At 42.4% G+C, this 21187-nt stretch overlaps 1 protein-coding gene across 1 annotated transcript in view; it reads left to right on the plus strand.

Annotated features, from left to right (window-relative positions):
- The first annotated feature begins 13316 nt into the window (after positions 1–13316).
- Positions 13317–21187, plus strand: part of CDCP1 (CUB domain containing protein 1) — a 51336-nt gene continuing 43465 nt past the window's right edge. The window contains exon 1 of the mRNA XM_019537267.1: positions 13317–13461. Coding sequence (XP_019392812.1) covers positions 13398–13461 — 64 coding nt within the window. The 5' untranslated portion in view covers positions 13317–13397. The remainder of the gene's footprint in view (positions 13462–21187) is intronic.

The raw sequence follows: 21187 nt of genomic DNA on the forward strand, positions 1-21187 counted from the left end.
GAGTTCTTCCTTGAAGTGCTGCCTTTACATTGCAGACTGGTGATATTAATAGACTAGGTTGCACAAAAACAGACTTTTTCAGTTTCTTCCTCCCTTTCTTCTTCACTTTATTTCTTTGTTTTCAAAAAGAAGATGGTAAAAGGTCAATGTAGTGCTGATTGGATAAGCTAACAGCCAAGCCAACACAGTATTTTGGAAAACTTTGAACAGAGCAATATCAGTTACTGATTACCGCAGTCTCTTAGCAATAGCCACGATTAAGCACCAGGGGCTAGCAATCAGAGTAGATACAAGCCTAAGTGGGGAGCGGAGCAATCCAGGATTTTGCTCTGGTTGAGCTAGTCAAGGTTTATTTGAAATGAGAGGCAGATTTTACAAAGTGACGAGCAACCAATAGATGCCACCGAGACCTGCCTAGGATAAACTAAGGAACTGAGTTTCAGATAGACTTTTTGAAGACTAAATCTTGAAATTCTTGGCCCAAATTCTTCCCATTCTTGTTTGCTCATGAGGCTTTAGAAAAGTGCTAAGAATTATTAGTAATATGTTACATTTATTTTAAAAAGTCTACCTTGCTTTGGTTTTCAGACTGAAAAATGGAAAATAATGTAAGAAGGATGTTAGGAAAATGACTTTAGATAGGAAATGTACTGATATTTTGGGAAAAATACTACAGTGTACCAGAATTTATATGACAAGTGTGATCAATGAACTAAGAAATCTGTGTGACTTTTTAAAAGTGAAGCCTTCATATTTCTGTAATCAAATTGTATTGACTTCAGGGAAAAATAAAAACATAGGGTCTATAACATCCTTGATTTCTATTTTTATTAAAGTCTATGTAGCTGCACAAGGAATGACTTAGACCTAAGTTATATCTGCTCTTCCATGTAAGTCTGTAAATGATTTTATCCATCCACATCAGTGCAACCATGTTACCAGTTCCTATTCCATTTCAAAAGCTATACCCATAATTTTGTGCATTTGCACAAGGTTTCTATTCTAATCAATGTTTGCATTCAATAACTTATACTGAATAAAAAACTCCTTTAAAATACTGATATAGAAGTGAACATTATATTTATGAAAGAGGTACACACATTTCAAACTAAATATTATAGAGTGTTATTCTTTAAGGGGCTCCTATACAATGCCAACAACTCTCTTTAAAGAGTGGACTGCCCTTCATGGCCCCTGAAATAATGAGAGCTGAGGACATTCGTCATTTTGCAAGGTTTGGCCTTAAATTTCAGCAGACTCTTGAACTTTTGACATGATTTTGACTTTTTCTTCTCTTTGAGCACTGTTAGCCTTTTATATACTTCCATAGTAACTAAGTACTCTTGTGTGCCACTATAACTGATAATAGCTTTCTTTTGCCATTGTACTATCAGTGTTAGAAATGTTCTATGCCAATTCCAGAGAATTCTTAAAATGTTGAACTAAGATTCAGAGCTAGATCTAACAATTCACATGTACATTACACTAAACCCCTTACTTTTGATTGCTTGATGATAATGACTTCTGTATAATATTTTTTATCCTAAAAGTCCCAAAGCATTTGATAAACTCAACATGAATGCTGTTTTAGTAGTCACTGAATTGAAGCTACTCCTAAAGTATGATGTGACCATATTTAATACTATTAATTGCTACCCAAAGAATTAAAATGAAAAAAGAAGAATAACATATTCTGCTAAAACTATAGAGAAAAAAATTATTAAATAAAAATGCATTTAGATAAAAGTAGCATTATCCCAACCACTTGATAAAAGTACCATGGGATTTTTGATGACCAGAAGTGGTCAAATTTTGTTTTATTTTTTATGAAAAAGATACCTACAGCAGCATATTTCTCTCACTTTCTACTGAACACCAGCAATATGATTTAGCCCTGACTCAGAATGCAACCTATTGAATCATCATCCTCACTTCATAACTGTGCTTAATGAATTTTACCAAGTTTGCAAAAAAAAGTGGCAAAGAATTTTCCTTGGGCTTTGTGGTGGTAAACTGCAAGATTTCAGCAGTGATGCAATGTTTTGAGGTATGCAAAATTACTCATTTGATTGATATGTTTGCACCAATATTGTATTAAATGCTCTTATCTGCCATATGTGCACTGTATAAAATATGGATAAAATATTTTAAGAGAAAAAACATATAGCAAAAATAGTGATATAAGTGAAATCACAAAAAATACATAGAATTAATCCAAAGACTAATTTAACCTAGAGTCCATATTTGTTATTATAGGCACAGTTCCAACAACTTTAAATCAGCTGATTGACACCAATGGTGAATTTAACCAAGGAAATCGAGTATCAGACAGAAAGAAATAGGATACAGAGATGTTGTAAGAATTACTATCAGTAAAGTTCTCTGTGTTCTCAAAAACATTACACAGTGACTCACACTGCAAGGCACTATAACAGTTTAGGGATCTGCACAATGAATTGCAAACAAATCCTTTAAGTTCCCGGCGTCGCTAGCCAGAAGTAGCACTCCGTTTTTTGCACACAAAGTAAACATGTTGCATATTGTTGATGCAGGCCAATTTATTTTAGCTCTGTTGTGTTTAGGGTAAGAACTCATGCCAAAATATTTGGAAAGTGCCTCTTAGATATCTTCCCAGGGCAGGAAGCAATTAAAACAATAAAAGCCATTCCTTGTAGAAAAAGCCAAATATATTACAGTGTCAGACTTGGTCAGTGTGTTAGTGGGAGATTTCTCAGGAACATCCTAGGCTCTGCTGGAAGTGGTATTGATTCAGAAGGATGAATTCTCCCCTCTGAGTCAGTTTTGAGCCAATGACATGATACGTGGTTAAAGAGGGTAAAGAATGTACAGCTGGTGTAAGAGAGAGGATGCAGCTAGCTGTGTAACAACCCGCCCACAAGGCCACAGTAGATAAGAGTGCTCCCTGCCTTGTCTGTGGCAAGAGTGAGTTTCTACTACAGTGAAGCACTGCTGTGCACCATAGCATTTGTGACAAAACAGATGTGAAAGATTTTAAGGCTCATTGAAAGCTACCAGATTCTTTCTAATGCCTTTTGATTCCAGTATGGAAAGGCTCACACAAGACTTAAATGTGGAGGACTTACATGCTTGTAACTGTAACCGTTTAATACAGGGATTGTCAACTGTAGGTATACGAACCCCCAGAGTACTTAGAAAGGGCTTTGGGGCTACGGACAGGTGGGGGCAGAGCGTGTCCCAGGGTGCAGCAGCGGTGTCTCCCCAGACACGTTCGCTTCAGGGTATGGGGGGGGAGGGGTGCGTTGGGTTTCACCGGCCCCACACAGCACATTGCGGCACCTCCCTGCCCCCCACCCCACCTTGCTGTCCTGTTTGGCTGCTGGGCCACCACCCTCTGCCAATAGCCAGCAGTGGGTGGTGGTGGCAGCGGTGGCAGCCACATGCAAGCTCTCCCCCTGTTTGGCCCTCCCTCCCAGCATGGTCGCTATGTGCACCCTGGAAGGGCATGGGGGTCGCGTGCCCCTGCATCTGTGTGCGGGTCAGTACCAGGCTCTTCCTGGTGGGGGGCTGGGCTGGGCTGTGCTCAGGGTGGGTGGCAGTGGCCTTGGGATGAGGGTTGGGGGGGCTACAACAAATTCTGGGGTGGGTACAGCCCTTCCCATAGCCCTGCTCCCAGCATTGCCACTGCCGCCCACCCCGAGTGCAGCCTGACCCAATCCCCCACTGGGAAGAGACCAGTGCTGCCCCGGGTCCAGCCTGCCTCACGCCACCCTGCCCCATATGCAGATCCAGGGGCACGTGCCCCCCCAGGCCCTCCTGGGGTGTGCATGACTCAGCCCTGGGCTCTGCCTGGCTGTGCAGTGCTTGTCCCTGCCTGTGCCCCACTCCCTCCCTCACTGTGGAGGCTGCAGCCACTCCAGAATTCACTGTAGTCCCCCCAACTCCCTTCCTAGTACCACTGCCCCCCATACTGATTGCAACATAGCCCAGCCCCCATTGGGAGGTGCCCAGTGCCTCCCTGGCCACAGCCCACCCCACCACACACAAATTTGGGGGCACATGCAACCTATGCCCTTGCAGGGGTAGGAGTAGTGGTGGGAGCTGCCCCCCATCCCCCCATGCAGCTCAATCCTGCACCCCGCCCTGGCTGGACATCCCCTTTCCCAGGCCTACTCCCTCCCCCATCACTGGGGCAGCACAGACTGTTCACCCCCTGTCCAGCTGCACTCCTCATTTAGCTGGCAGGCAGGAGGGCAGGCAGGAGCACTAGTGCCCCCCTGCAAGCACTGGCTAGGGAGTGGGGCTGCCAGCAAAAGCACCCGTGCCACTTCCAAAAGTGGCCATGGGATTTCTGGAAGTGGTGCGGCTGCTTTTCAGTGAGTGAGATCGGGGCGGAGAACCCCCCAGTCAGCGTTATCGGCTGCTGGGGGCCACCCCCCACTCGCTGACTGGTGTCTCCCCTCACTCAAGAGGCACCCATGACATGTGGAGCGGGTGCAGCCACTCTTCTCTTTGGCCACAGGTAAGCAAGGGTAGCTGAGCAATGCAGCGCTCAGCCACTGGCTTCCAGGACCATACAAAAGCAGAAGCTCTGACAGGAACCGTTTGACAAGCTGGTGGTCTCAGCTCAATGTGACGGTGCCACACAGTCAAAGTGTGTGTGTGGGGCAGGAGGTGGAGGGGCAGGCACACCAGCTGCACTCCTTGGATCTACCCCTGGACAGGTCTGGCAGTTAGAAGATGCCAGCTTAACTTTTCATGCTAAATTGCTAACATTCTTCAAGACAGACTAGAAAGTGATCAATTTACATTAGAAAGCATGTTGAAGAGGTTCCTACTTCCATGAATGGCTTCCAGGATCTCCTTGAAAAAATTCATGTTTGTCTGTTCATTCTGAATGCACAGAGTTTTTGAATGTGAATGACTTGCTGTTGGTCAGTAATCTGCCATAAGTGTAGAGGAGAGCCTCCTGCAGGCAATCTGGTATTACCTCTCTTCTCAAGGAACTCTCCAAAGATATAGCTATTATGTTCAGGGGAATTTCAGAGAACACAAACAGATCCATATAGTTAGCACACTCATCAACAGCAGCAATAAGGCCTTTACACCCTATATCACCACAGAGATGGCTGTGGATACATGAATCCTATTCTGCACTGCTGGAACACCTTTCTGAGAGAAGGTCAAAGCACTCTACAAACCTGAATAAATCCTCACAATGCCCTGTAATGTTATCCCACCTATTTAATCAGTAGCAGCATCTTACCTGGTTTATCATGTAGCCATGGTAGCTGTGAGGAAATAGAGAGGCAGGACTTTTTTTGTGATATCATTTATTGGACCAACAGTAGAGTTGGGAGAGCAGTTGGACAAGCTTTTGAGCTGAGGCGGGGGGGAGGGGGTGGGACCTGATGCCTGAAACTTGTCCAACAGCTCTCCCAGCTATATAGCTGGTCCTGTAAAAGATACCAATATCACAGAGAAAAGCTTGGCTTTTATAGTTCAGGTAGCATTTAACAATCTGTGCCTACCGGGCCCAGGGACTTCTTTGTCTAGCAGCACAGCACTTTCAGTCCTTAGTCCTTTGCCAATATGAAGGCACTTTATAAACTACCTGAATCAGAGATGCAAAAGGTGTACCTCTCCCCTGCCTTCCGCCAGACTTCTGACTCACATAGCTAACTACCTCATCTGCCAATTTCATAGATTTTCTTACCAGCATTCTGGTAACAGAGGACACAGCATAAGATCAGTGGGTGGGCTTTTTGTTTCTACTTGTTGGCACTGCTGCTGCTCTGAGGGCATAATCTATAGCAGTGATTCTTAACCTGGGCACTGTGAGAGCCCTTTAAGGGTACTGTTCAACTGTAGCACTCTTAGTGATACAAACACCTACATATGATTCACAGATAAACACTGATATTTCAAATAGGAAGCCTTATTATTGGAAACATTCTGATTGGCTGTGGGCTTTCTGAGTTCTTTGCAACAGAAGAATTGCTCCATTATTTTTCCGTAGTCAAAACACAAGTGCAAGCTAAAAACTGGCACTCTCTGAGGTATGCTTTGAGTCTAACAAGGATCCACTGAATCTAAGAACCACTGATTTGTACCATTCCCCCCTCACTAGAATGCAAACACAGTGGCACTGGCATAGTACCAGTTTTCTCCAGAAGAGATACAGTTGTACACATACATCACAGAAACCACTGTGCTTGCTACCTCTCTTTCAATCTGAGCCCACAATGGAGGAACTGGTTAATGTGCATGCCACATAATGTACATGACTCATACAAGTAAAACATGGCACAAAACTCTGAATTTGCATTTGCAGACCTAATGTATCATACAGAGTGAGTATGCACTTAAATTAGTTTGATTCAATTATGCAAATTCTTAGAAATTCCATTGGACTTCGGCATCAGGACAACAGCAGAGAAGTTAGATCTCTAGGAATAGAAGTGAAAAGAATGTTTCAAACAGAGATATTTTAACTTTACATCATATTTATAATTATATGCAATGTCAGCTATAAAGAAATATGCTCTCGGTATTTTATGGATAGACACTAAGCTAGTACTAGAGCCTTTGGAAGGAATACCACGCTTGCATCAGACACTATTGTTCTTGCGTACATGTAACAAAATGAATTATGATTATAGCATGCTACAGTGCATTCCAAGGGAAGGCAGAGGCTTTAATCAGTCTTCTTACCAGGAGTGGGTATAGCAGAGACCCCTTATCCCTGCTACTTAAAAGGCAGGGAACCAGCACCAAAGGGCTACAGTTAGGTAGGTAACTGGACAAAGGCCAGCTGCTAAACAACATATGGGCAGGGAAACATGGTTAAAGAGCAGCAGGGGAGAAGACAATGGACATGGCTCAGGGCTTAAGGTGCAACACCTGAGAGCAAGCTAAGGGTTGAGCCATGTGACCAGAGAGGTGGGACCACCCCCCCCCAACACATTAAAATCCTGGCTCCTGAGCTAGAGGGGCTTAGTTTGGCCCTAGCTTTTTTCTGCAAGTGGAACTTCTGCTGGCTTGAAACCCAGGTATTTGTGCTTGAGGAACTGTAGAAGAACCAGCAGCCAAAGGGTAGGAGGCCCAGAAGGGGTTTATTGGTAGGGTGATTATATAAGTAGTCTCAGTTTAGCTGGGTCAATCCTGCACTTCAGAGGCTTGTATTGATTGCCCATTGAGAATTACAGTGGGTCCCCTGAAAACATAGGGGTGTGGGGTGTAGTCTGGCTAGGAGCTGGGGTGGTACAGGCCATCTTGCAGGTGGGTATGGTGCTCTACCCCTGCTGACTTGAAAAGTTAAGGACTCAGGAGGCTGAGCCCAGTTAAGTGACCAGAGGCTGGCACAAAGTGAAAGCAGCCTTGCCTAGGTCAGGGACACAATGGGGTTGAGTTGGATTGTGCAGACTTGCCTGGGCAAGGGGTGCCAGAGTGTGAGGGGTTCAAACCTTCCTGAACCTTTCACTTCATTCTTAGCTGGCAGAGTGAGCTCTCAATTTGTGTCACCATTTAATATTTGGCATTGATCCTTCAAAAGATAGTCTCCCCAAGATTCTGAAGCTAGGGACAGAAATTTCACATAAACCAGTGTAAGTGATCAGAAACTGTTCAAAACTATAATGCAATAGAAGCTCAGTATAGAGAAACTGCTTTCAAAATGGCCAAAACCAGTTCAAGATAAGTCTGATACCACATCCATCCAGGTTTAACTGACTTGGGTTAAATCAGTTTATTAAACTTCTGTCTCTGATTTCCCCCTCCAGGTGCAAGTAGCCTGCTCCACCAGAGCAGGGAGGCATGCTCTAGTGAGTGTGTATTCACTTGCTTATTAGTTTAAGATGTATAGATTGAACCAATCTGCAAAACTTGAATTGATTTACACTTGTGACTCAGGCCAAGTAGACAGACAAGGAGCCCAAGAGTGGCTGGGATGGCTCTAAGTCTATTGGCACTACACAGCTGTGGTGGTGGTGGGGTGTTACAAAATGTACACTTTCATGTGTAGTGTCCTACAATGACTATGGCAAGTTTTTCTTTCATAAAAAAAAAAACAAAACACAAAACAACAAACAAACAAACAAAAAAGCTAGCCTAATGCATGCCTTATGCAAAACAAGCCACATAGTTGCAACGAGAGTAGCAATATTAAGAAAATCTGTACCAACTTGAACTTTCCTACCTCCTGACCTATCTGATGGTATGATGGAAAGCTTAATGTCTTATTCACTCAGTCCAAGCCTAGGAGGAGCAAGGCTGAGGAGTATCACACCCATCAATGACCACTAATGTCAGGTACATAATCACCTTGCTTCCCTAGCCATTAGGGAAGCATCTCCTTTTTTCCTCAGTTCAAAATGATCCTTGCTACTTGGCCAAAGCCATTTAAATTCTCAAAACTCAGAAAAGACATTTTATATGGGACAAACAATATACACACAGGAAAACTCTATGGATCTGTACTGTAGCATAAACATAAGAATGTATGTGAGTGGGTGTGTGCACATGAATTCAACAGCAGATATTATACTAATAAGCACGTTACAATGAGAACGCATAGCAGTTGCTGTGTGGAAGGACTGGTTGTTTGGTTCCTGCTGTATCTCAGGCCAACACAGGAGTCACCAAGGCATCTTTGGTCTTTGAGCTTGCCAGTGCAGATCCACTCCTGAAAAGATGCAGCATTGTTCTCAGTCACATCAGCTGCAGTGAATCCCACAGTTCTTAAATTCAGATGTCACCCCATTTTGGCACAAATGGATATGGTCCTACTCCATTAACTTGATCACATTTACTAGGAGGGGGGTGGGCAATTATTTTGGGTGGAGGGCTGCTCACTGAGTTTTGCAAGCCATTGAGGGCCACATGACAGGCAGCCAGGGGCAGATAAATATTAATTCTCTAAATTTTTTAGGGGCCCCCTGGACCGGATAGAATGGCCTGGTGGGCCGCATTTTGCCCACCCCTGTTCTAGGAAGAGGCCGTAGCTGACTGGAATATTTCTTTATCTACCCTATGGCTTCTACTGTCCTGTTAACATGGCAAAAGCAACAAAGTTGGTTTATTTTTATGTGCCTCTTTAAAAATGGAAGGCTCATTCTCATGCCTAATGAACTCAGTGAGAGCTGTGCTGTGTACTTCAATAGAAGTATGTTTGGTACATGAACTAGTCAAAGCCTGATCTATCAACCTTTGTATAACTCTGTCCCTTGTGAACAAAGATTTGCATTTGCAATGTACTAGTTTGCAATTATGGTAGGAAAAATTAATATAAAAGAGTGCACAAACCTAATTCTATATTCTCTGCAGATGTCAATGGAAGTTTTGTTTCAGCAGGAACCTTGGGAGCATCAGGAAAGCAGAATCCAGATTTACATGGGTTTACCTGGATAATGTGGCTGAGTTAACATTACAATAACATATTAATTTGGAGTGTTCTGATCTCTGAAGGCTTGACTTCTTTGACTTGGAGCTGAATTCATTGCTAGTATAAGCAAGCAACACCCCAGAATCACTTTGACCTTTTATTATTGTGTTTAATTTCCAGGTTTTTAAATTAAAAACAAAACAAAAACCCCTACTTCTTGGAATTCAAATGACCATAGTCAGTAATTTGTTGCACTTAAAAATGGGTTTTTAAACAGAGTGGTTTAAGAATTGACACACTGCTCGGTGGATTAATAGCAGAAAAAGCAGACTTGCTTTAATAACTACCAAAAAGCTACAAAACTAAATGACAGAAAAAGACTTTCCTAATGAGCTATTACAGAACGTTTCAGTACATATTTAGCTGCAGTAGTGTTTTCTCACCAATGCAGGCAGGAAAGCTGGTCCACTCTTGAAGCCTTTGGTGGGCAGGATCCTTTGCTGGTTAAACTGGGCAAAGTATGGCTTCTTGAACTTTCCTGGACTGCACAATTTGTTGGCAGTTCTGTCTTGCTTTTTATACTGTTTAATTGTATCGCTTCAAAGCATTTTTCCTTGATGGTTGGTCGATTTAAAGTCTGAACAAAACAGGGAGGAAAAGAGTGACCATTAGGGCTGTGCAAAATGGCACCGTTCCATTTCGCTTTGTGTTTCAACAGTTTGAGGGAATGGTGTTTAGTTTCAAACTTCATCTTGAGTTGAAGCAGCTGTTCTGTTTCATTCCATTGAAACAGGGTGTTTTGACATGGTTTCAAGTTTTGCTGGGGATGGGGAGGCAGCCCAGCTGGGCTGCTTCCCAGTGCTCTGTGCTAGATCGTGCCGGAGGCAAAAGAAAGCCCAGTTGGGCTGACTTTCCATCCCCAGCCTATAGCTGAAATGTTTCAACCAGCCTTGTTTCGTTTTGAGGCCATTTCAATGGCCTTTGTTTCATTCCAATTTTTCTATTTTGACCTGGCTCCTGTTTTTGGATTTGTCTAAATGTGAAGACTTGTGTTTCTTGCAGCTATTCACTAGCATGGCAATTAAATGTGAGGGACGTTAAGTGGTCAAATGGGATACCAAGAGGCACTGACCTTGTCTGTGAATATTTGTTTATCAAACTTGCAATAGCTTGTACCGGTAATGATCTGTTTCCAAAACCCTGGACATGCATTGAATGATTGAGACATTAGTAATACCTTAGACATTGGATGCCTGGCTTGAGAAATGTGAGGATGTCACATACAGGACATCTTTCCTGTATTCAATGCACTTTTTACAGGTTTTGCTTGAAATACATATTTAGTCTTTTGTCTTTAGTTGCTAGTTCATTTGAAATGTATATGTAGTTTCCTTGTCTCCTTTAGTTGCACTGGCTCAGCCTATACTGTTGGCTTTCTTAGCTTTGAAATACACATCTGATGAGTGTCAGGTCTCTGCCAACAATTTTAACCATCACTTTTATTATTTTATGACATGGGTCAGATACTGGGTACCACGAGCTCCTATCTCTTGAACCTAATGGGTTGCAAGCCATTAGCAGAGTTTGATATTCTTTGTGGGAAGCTTGAGTTGTTACCACAATCCAGTCTCACCCTAGCCACTGTCTTGCATTTTTGTGCAAGAGACACTTTTCCAAGCTTTCATAGCCAGCAATCCAGCCTTTGCTAAATCCAGAAGTCAATAGCAATTGTAGTTACTTTAAACAAATGTTCTGAAATACTATAGCAATACTATAACATTCTAAAATACTATACGTTAGATAGCAGTTACAATACTTACGCATGTCTATAGCCACATAGTAATTACTATTGCAAGCATTTAATCAGAATACTTGCAACTGGGCTGGGGAGTGAGATTCTAGCTGTCATGTTGGCTGGCTCCAGCGGATCAGCTCACATTAACATAGACTCTATCTTTCCTGCCTCTCGTATTCCTTCCTCCCAGATTTCTTGCATCATATTCTTCTAAGTTTAGATGCAACCAGAAAATCTACACATGCTTATCTTGCCATTCTCACAGAACACTGAAACTTCCCTTCCCATTCTGGCTGAGATTTGCTCTGGATCTCTAGGGATAGGCTTGATGCCTACCTGGCTGGACTCATTTGAGTCCAGTTTTTCTCCCGCCCAGGCGGGGGGTCAGACTTGAAGAGCTACAAGGTCCCTTCCAACCCTACTTCTATGAACCTATGGATCTATCAACCTAGAACGTCCCATATGTCAGTCTGGTACCATTATACCCATTTTTCCTCTTTGGTTAGCATATCCATAGCCCTTCACGCTCCTTTCTAACAATAGTAGCCTTTCCTCACTGCCATGTGATTGCCTGTCTGATCTTTTGTCTTTTTCTTTTCGAATCCAGGATTCCTGGAACTTGTATATTTGTACCCAGGGGCAAATCCAGGGGTGGTCCAGTTCTGCAGCTGCACCCCTCTTTTCTTTTTGGTCCATCCCAAACATTAAAACCAACTGCCTGGCAGTAGTAGCAACACTTCTATTCAGGCACCAGGGTGGGAGAGAGTCAATCAATTTCATGGCTCATTAGAAAGAATCTACCTGATTTCTTCTAAACTCTTCATTCCACAAGGGTTAAAGCCCCCCTCTCCTTTTAAATGGTCTTGGCATTCCCCTAACCAAGCTACCCTTTCTTCTGCAATGCTACTGCCTGCTAGCTGTTCTTGGTTAATGTAGCTTCTATTTCTCAGACCTACAGGCAGTTTTTAACTCTAGCTAAAACCGGTAACTAAGGTATAGAAATAACTTTCAAAGACGCACTGGAGGCACAGTCAAGACACTCAAGGTGGCTGGACTTTGTTTTAGGAATCTGAGAGAGATCATTTAATTCTAATGACTGCTGGGCTAATGAAGCAACTGATTCCTTTTCACCTAGTTTGGGTTTATTATATACATAAGATTAGGTTTTATTATTGTATGTATATGTTCATAATTAATGCACATTGTAATAAAGTTGCACTCAGCACTCTTTCCTGCCTAGGCAGGGAGTCGGACTCTGTGATCTGTTGCTGTCCCTTCCAACCCTAGCATCTATGAAGTTATATTTCTTCTTTGCTTCAATCTTAAACTGAATAGCATAGCCTTGGGCCCTGTACTATTAGTAATGTTTCTTTAACTGGAGGAAAATCCTGTGGTGTGTTTGGTCTCATGGTGAACCACACTCTCTGCACTCCCTTTTCTCAAAGTCCTAGATCTGTCCATGGGTGTAGCCATGAAAGGAAAGCATGGGGGTAAGGGAGGGACTTTAATCCCCCCTCACCACAAAGGCAGCTGGGGGGCAAAGCGGGGAAGGTTACAGAGCTAAGCCGGGCCATGAAACATCCCCATGGCATCTGTCATCCCAGAGAAGGGGGCTGGAAGGGACCCCCAGAAATAATCAGCCTGTACAATATCAAACTCTTTTTGTTCTATATTGCTCAGTATCGAACTCTTTGTGTAAAAAGGAGGGAATTGGACACTTCAAGGGTGTCTCGAAAAGTGATTCCATAAAGACAACTTCTTGGTGCAGACTATGTGACTGCAGAGCCTCAGCGAGGTGTTCCACAACTTTTGGCCACGAGGCTGAAGTTGTTCCTTACTTCCAGTTCCTCTTTCCAAGCCAATCTTTACACGATGTCTAAGAAGCAGACGTGCCGAAGAGAGCATGTCATTCAGCAATGTCTCTTTACTAACCAAAATGGAAAACGATATTGTGTGAGGAGCTGGGACGAAGGAACCCAGGGCAGACTCCTCTGCCCGCCTGAGGCAGCCCAGGCCCCCGTACCTCTCTCCTCAGCACTCCCCGTCGAGTCCGCCAGGCTCCAGCCCGGCCGGGCAGGGCAGAGCCTGGGAGCGGCCCTCGGCCCAGCACCGCCCCTGCCGGGCGGCGCGGGGGGAGGAGGAGCTGCCCGCAGGGAGGAGCCGCCTGGCGCCCGGCCCGACCCAGGTGCGAGGCAGGAGCAGGAAGCAGGAAGAGCACCCCCTCGGGCTGGGGCCGGGGCGATGGCTGCAGCCGTCCGCCTGGCCGCGCTCCTGTTGGCCGCCGCGCAGCTGCTCCAGACCGCAGGTAAGGGCGGGCGTGGTAGGGGGCACCGCCTGCGGCTCTTCTCGCCTGTGCCGGGGGCGGCTCCAGGAGCCCCGGGGCAGGGAAGCCGGCGAGGTGTCGGGGGAGCCGAGCCCCACCCCGGCCCGGCTCTTGCCCGGCGTCCCTTCCCCTGCGGCGCCCTTCGCCCGCCTCGCGCCAGGAGCGCGGCGCGCGACAGACTCCCCCGTCCGGGGCCCGCTGCAGCCCTGCTTCTCCGGGACACCTGCTATACTGAAGCCCCTACTATATATGGGACTCTATAAAATGCCTACACATGTATCTTCTTATTTTTGCATGTGTGTGTATTTATACATATGTATAATTTGTATTTGTACATTCATTATATTTTAACTACACTTTAAATTCTATATAAAATTAAATTCTATAGAACTTAAAATATAATGTGTGTGTGTGTACACACACACATCTTATATACTGTGTGTGTGTATGCATGTGTATAGTAATACTGCCCAGTGTGTGTATAGTAGTACTGTCCAGTCTCTCTTTCTCTTCTCTATAGATCTCTCTCTCTAGGGAGATGGATATAAACTTAAAATATAATCAATACAAAAATGTACTTAATTTTTTTAAAAAAGGAAGGGTTGCTGTGTGCTAAAGTGGTCATCTTTTACCACTTCTAGGTTTACACTAATGTTTGTACTCCTCCTTATAGCTTTTGTAAGCCCCCCCGACAGGAAGAGGCGTGTTTCCCTTGAGTGTGTAAACTTGTGCAAGGATCCACTGCAAGCGCATTGTGCGAGTGCTGGCATGTAGCCAACCAAGTGATGGTAGCTTATTTCTGTTTAAAGTGATTCCTGGTTTTATGGGGAGCAAGGGCAGCCCATTGTACTCTTCAGATTCAGATCTGGGATTCTTGGGTGTAGTTTCAGCAATATTGTATTGGAAGAAGAAGACATTGAGCAGTATTACTATTGTCATGGTTCCTCTGCTTTACCTGTGGCAGGTTGAGGTACTAGGTCTGTGTTTATATCTGCATTGAAGGTAGTCTTACATAGAATTTAGATTATGGTTTGTACAAGATGTTTTGGATAGGAATAATCCTGCCTCAATACTAGTTGGTCTGTGGAGGTCCCTTCCAGCTGTACTTCTCTCTGATTCTAGGATTATTATCATCATCTCAAATTTCTGGGACTTACAATTTTTAAAGCATATCAGAAGAGAGAAATTATCTGAGTATACAACCATTACTCTCTAGAGCTAGGATTACTTTCCTAGGTAGTCTCATAGAAGTCTTTGTGTCCTGGCAGCAGGACAAGAAATGGAATTGCTCACATGAATAAGGGTTGCAGGCTTGTGCCCTAAAGTGTATGCATCTATTATGCTGTCATTTACCTGGCACAAATCTGTAACCACTGGCGTTTATCCATTTCTCTCTTACACCACGGAAAAAATCAGGTTTCTGATGTAGTGGGTAAGAGTGGGATTTTCATGTAGTTCAGAAGCACAGCCTGTCTGCTCCTAAGAGTGGAGTAAGCAGAGCACAGGCATAGCATGAAATGTGAGAAGGCACATCCTGAAGCCTAAGCAGTTTTCAGTCAATCTGGTTTGTTAAGAGTTCTTTAGAAGTAAGTCTTCTCTGCAAGACAGTGGTAAAGTCTGAATTTGAAAAAACACAGTGTCTGTACAGGATGACTGCAAACTCAAACTTCTTTTTTCTTAAAGAAAACACTTTTTTATCATGAATTGGGATGGGCTGTATTATTCAGAATCATCATAGCTAAATACAGACTAAATAACCAGATAGAAGTGTGATTAAGCTTGTTGACTACAGGCAGTTCTCCAGCTTGCAACACAACTGGTTCCTGAAAACCAAGGGTCTTAAGTCAAAACATTGTAACTCAGAACGAATTTTCTCATAAGAAACAATGTTATAAATGGTTCCTGAACCAAGGCCCAATACCCTATTTTCACCAAAAATACCCCAGAATTTTGTACTCGGTCAATTATTAGATGAGTAATATAGCTGCGTTAATGTATTTATATTGTAAATAGCAGTCATATTGATTTGGAAGGACTTCTTTAAGGTGACTTCCCTGGACTTTTTGAAGGGTTCTTGGCTGGAGTCTTCTCAGGAGTCTTGGCTGCAGGTTTTTCTGGAGTCTTGTCTGCTTTCTTAAACAAAGTGTCCAAGGAAGTTTGGATAGATGTTCTCCAGGGAGATGGATGATACAGCAGACTTGTCCACTGGCATGGCTTGGCATCGGATCAAGCGTTGTAAAGTCAAAATTGACATGAGAAAGTTGAAACAGGGTGTCAATTTATAAACATTGTAAGTGCAAAATGTTGTAACTTGAAACATTGTAAGTTGAGGACTGCCTGTACTGAGTCTAAAATGTTGAAGTGATGTATTTTCACTGCAAGGTAAAGGGATTTGTGAGTGTAGTCCCTCTGTACTGGGTTATAATATCTATAACCTCCAAACTCTTCAAATGATAATAAAGCAATAGGGTGCTCTTCCTTTAGATAATCAGCCTACACATCATACATCTCTCTTTTGGTAAAAGGGTGGGAATTGGACATTTCAAGGGCCTCTCAAATAGTGTTTCAATAAAGACACCTTTTTGGTGTGAGACTATGTAAATTTAGATCTTCACTGAGGTGTTGGACAATTTATTAATATTCTGGGAGAACAAACTTCTTCCCAAATCTGGTCTACCATGTAGGAAAACTCTTTTCAATCCATGCAAAAAGTGGCTACTCAAATCTCCTTTCTCATCTAGTGAGCTGACTACATTGTAGCTGTTCCCTTGCTATCCTTCCTCTGCTTCTGCTTTGCACAGTATGTGATGTCCTGTCCTTGCTTTTAGTACCCTGCACAGGAATATTTTACTCTACATTTCTGCTTCTTGTGTCAATTGCCCCATGCCATCATTATATCTTCAATGCCACTTGTAGAAAGTGAGCAAGGAAACCTCAAAATCTTAATGACCTGATCATTTTCACTGCTGGTATTGTTCTGCATCTTATTCAGGAATAAGTGACTGGTCATACTGCAAAGTAGCAGTGAGTTAAGCATCCCACATTTCCTGCCATATCATCATTCAGTTTAGCTAATAAGAAAGAAAGCTAATCAGCTGCTTCATTTGATCATGGACTTCTATTTGCTGCCTCTTTTCCTAGAAAATCAAGAGAAATTGATAGGAGTGTGTTTGAAAAGCTTTCCAGTTGCATAGCATGGTATGGGACTGGGTAGAGCAGTGTAGCAAAATGAAATCTTGTAATATAAATGTGCAGGTGAAAAAGTGGGATAAAGTAGAGTTTGGAGGGGAAGGACAATGAATCTATTGGTGCATAGAGCATGGGACCAGGGGGAGTCAGAGAAGGATTTGATCTCTTCTTCACCAGCAACTCTGTGATATTGAACAGGTCACTGAACCACTCTTTTTTTCCATCTATAAAATGCGTGTATGAGCTACTTCCAAGTAATGCTGAAGGTTGATAATGTTTGCATTTTGTTTTGAGGTCCCTGGCTAGAAAGTATAAAGACTATTCTGGTCGGTTCTTTCCTTTACTTCACGTGAGCACCACTTAAATAAATTTTCTTATGTGCGACTATCCAAAAGAACACTTGTGTGTGGTACTGTTCATACAAAGAACTGCATATCTCAAATGCTTTTTACTACTCTGTTAGAACACCCCACTAAGCATCCCCTCCACTTTAGCATATCTCCTCTGTCATGGATGTTCACTCCTCCATGCACTTCAAACTGCAGTGAGAAGAGGATTCAAGAGTTACTCATTGAGGAGGGAGGGGAATTGCCAGTTTTTGCATTTAATATTCTGGGAATACCCAAACCATGTTGCAGTCTGAATATTTCTATTAGCAAGGTTGTTCTATAAACCTAAACTGAAAGTTGAAGCAAGGATCACAGAAAACTTCTTGGTTTTTAAGGAGGTCCCTTTGGAACCTGCAGATTTGGATGCTGCCATTATTTAAAATTACTACTACTTTATCACGTTCAGAAAACTCTCCTGTTCTCCAGTATATAACATGCAGAATGTCCTCCCTATTCGTCATGTCTTTGTTTTACTATTAAGATCCTCTACTGCTTGTTTGTAAACATGGTTTAATTTGTTTTCAAACCAGCATTGGTGTTTTGCAGATGCAATTTTGCATCCAGAATAAATACCAGGGAAAGTATGAATGAATAAATTACAGATGGAAACCTAGAGTTACAAGTATCTACTACTGTAGGTATGCATGTAAGCCTGTGTTGTGACTTGGTGCCCTAACTTCTTGAGTCCAAACTCAGTAGCATCCACTGTGAAGCACTAATCATAAATTTAAGCATATTTTTATGTCATATTCAAAAGCATAGCAAATGAGATTAAAACAGTCGAGAACACTGCTCTGTGACTTGTATTAATATTTCTAGAGCTCAAGTTCACTTCACTTCATAGAAGTGAAATTTTAAAAATAACATTGACATTATTTTCTCCCTGGCCCAATTAAACTTCTTTTTCTGAAGTTAATTGATTTGAGTTGTATCTTTGAATCTAATATAAGACATTTATTTATATAGAACATTTTCCTTCAGAAAGGAAGCTGTTAACTAGGAGGCTGCTTTTCACTGTTGTCCTTGCTTATCAGTGACAACGTATAAAAACAGTCTTAGTTTTACTCCTCTTAAAATCACAGGGAACTGAATTGTTTTTAGTTTAAATGATCGTTTTCTTTGCTTGATTGAGTGCTTCCTTTTTAAGAGCACAAGTAGGGTATATACTGTGTGGTGTTCTTTTTAGGTTCTTAATACGCTGAATTTAGGGTGTGTTGAGCAAATAGTTTAGTTATTACATGCCTTAATCCTTTTTTTTCTCTTTCTACTGATATTAACACATACCAGGAATTTTTTCCCTTGCTTCTTTATTATTTCTTACATTATTTGCAACCACCAAAACTGTAGTGGTTGCAAAAATGTGCAAGTAATTTGGAAGATAAAAAGGGGAAGTGAAGGCAGAAGGGACTTTTATGAAAGCACACAAGCAGTAATGCACTAAGCTTTAACATATGTAGCTCCCTAGTAGTATTTTGCCTGTGACAGCAGAAGTAAACTTCAGTTTGTGTGACCATACCTGAAATCATGAACAAGATTTATTTCTTTCACGTCATGACTGAAGCAATAACAATTTTCTATAGCCATGATATTCCCATGCTTGGAATGGTTGCTAAATAATATATTCTTGTCCTTCATATAAGAGGTATTGCATTCACAATTCTAGTTTCAAATGGTCAAATTATTGAAGAAAACAGAGGGTCTAAGCATCTTAAAGCTGGAAAATTCCTTATTCTTACAATTTATAACAGAGTAAGAATGAAGGACAAGTCCATTGAGAGCTATTAGAACAATTGGGGATGTTTTTTTCTGATACTGCTAAACCAATAATGGTGATACCAGGGAAGGTATGATAAGGGATAGATTACTCTAGATCTGTCCTATTCATATACTCATCTTTTAAAGCATCTACTGCTAGCCACTGTTGGAGACAGGCTACTGAGTCCAAGCTGGGCACTTCTTATGTAAGCTTATGTGTACAGTATAATAGTAAGGCAGCATTTAAAAGTCATTTATCAATATTGGTTCTTATCAAATGTCTTGCTTTGTGACTTTAGAATTGTAGTTGTAAGAAACCCAAGTGTTAGCCATTAAGCAGTTTTACATTGGTTTGTGAAAGAAATGTTTCTGTTTGGAAGTAGTGTGAGGGACCAAGTTTTGCTGAGAATCACAGTGAGCTAAATTATGTTTGGTTCACCAGTTTAATTTCACTAACTGTCAAATTCTCCTATACTTTATAAAGATATAGCACAAAGTAAGATCTGTTAGTCTAGTAAATATAGGCTGCTTTCCATCAGGGGGTAAGAATGGTAACTTTTTAAGATACAAACAAAATGATAACGATACTATCAGGAAATAAATTCTCCACTTCCTACTTACTGGCTTGACTTTAAAAGAGGAGTTTATGGAGTGTCTGATTCCTCTATTCTCATTCATGTGTAGTTATGTTAGACTAGAAAAATCAGATGCTTTGAACAATACTCAAATTATTTTTTGTCTGTGGCAATCATGTTCAACCTCTAGCCTGTGAACCAAACCAGCCGACAGAGTCATTTTGCCAATGGAGCTGTGTCATCTGGCCAATGGAGCTCCTCATGTGGCTGTCAGGTACTGGTAGCAGTATCAATTGCTCCAAGAGCCTTGGCAGTTAATACTGCCACTGCTGCTCTGCCACCAAATTTTTGCACCCATGGGAAGCCCCATGGTCTGGATGATGTAGCCCCATGCACCAGATTGACCATACACCAGTGCAATCTGTGTGGCTGAAGAGGCTCAGCAACACTGGTGTGGAATTGAACTAGTCTATAAGGGGTAAGTGATTGCTGTTACATGACAGCTAAGGTGAATACATACTGTCAAACTTGAATCTGCGTGGTGGTTTGTTAGAAGAAATTTTGCATCCGATGGAAAACCTTGTTTGCTGGCAGATGTAGGTCACAACCAGAATACCTGTTGGGTGTATGTTTGAATGTTAATGACTTAACTTACTGCAATATCTATAAAAATAATGCTGAAGGGGAGAGTGAATTAAAGAAGGAATATAAAGAAGTAAACAACTGCTTCTGGAAATGGCCGTGTATTTTAGCAAACAGCAAAATGCCAGCTATCGACCTTACTTCTTCAGGTTACTGGGAAATGAGACAACTTAAGTTTGAAAGGAGCCAACGTGCCTCAAATTGCACCTATTCATGTTCTGACTTGTACACCATAGCTTGTATTGCTGCCTATCCATTTCTACTGGAGACTGACAAATCAGTAGAAAATGAAGAACGACACAGACTTTTCAGCCTGGGAATGGGGTGTAAGTAAAACTACTGCAATCCTGTTTGCTGTCAGAGATGTCCCTAGCATGACCTAGATAGCCCCAGAGACTTGCCTAAAACTTGATCTAATGCTCAAGTACTCTTCCCCCCTCCCCCAGTCTTAGCAGTGGTGGGTAAGTGGATGTGGTAGGGGTTTTTTTTTTTTCTCCTTTTGGGTAACATTGTGACTGTACAGCACTCTTGCTGGCATAGCAGTTTTATACTAGCAAAATGAATCCTTTTGCTGGTATAAGCAGTCTCCGTTAGGGGAGGTTTGCTGGTACAGTTATAATGGCTAACCCTTTCAAGTGTAGGAAGGGCCTATATTACAGCAGCTTCCTTGGTCTTCCTGGAATCTCAGCAGCACTAAAAATTGTAACATCTCTTCCCATTCCTGGGTCTGTCTGTGTAAGGGGATAGGGTCAGTAGGTAAGAAATGTGCGCTACATTTTAGATTCTGCTGCTTAACATGGCTGACAGCTGGAGTGTGGCTCTGGGTGGTCAGACTCCGGTTTTGGGCAGTGTGTGCTGCCCCTGTGGGTGCCGTTCTGCCTCTTTTGGCGCAGTATTGTTTGACTCCTGGATATTCCTGATGTTTAATTTAATAGAACAACTAATAATATGATATAAAGGGCTGTTTATCTCATTTTGAAGCCACCAGTGAATAGGAACTAAGCAAATCAAATTCACCCAGAAAACAACGGTGGATTTCATAGATTTCATAGACGTCAGGGCTGGAAGGGACCTCGGGAGATCATCAAGTCCAGCCCCCTGCCCAAAGGGCAGGAAGTCAGCTGGGGTCATAGGATCCCAGCAAGATAAGCATCCAAT

This window comes from Crocodylus porosus, unplaced genomic scaffold, assembly GCF_001723895.1.
Source record: "Crocodylus porosus isolate Cpor-Errol unplaced genomic scaffold, CroPor_comp1, whole genome shotgun sequence".
NCBI classification, from domain to species: domain Eukaryota; kingdom Metazoa; phylum Chordata; order Crocodylia; family Crocodylidae; genus Crocodylus; species Crocodylus porosus.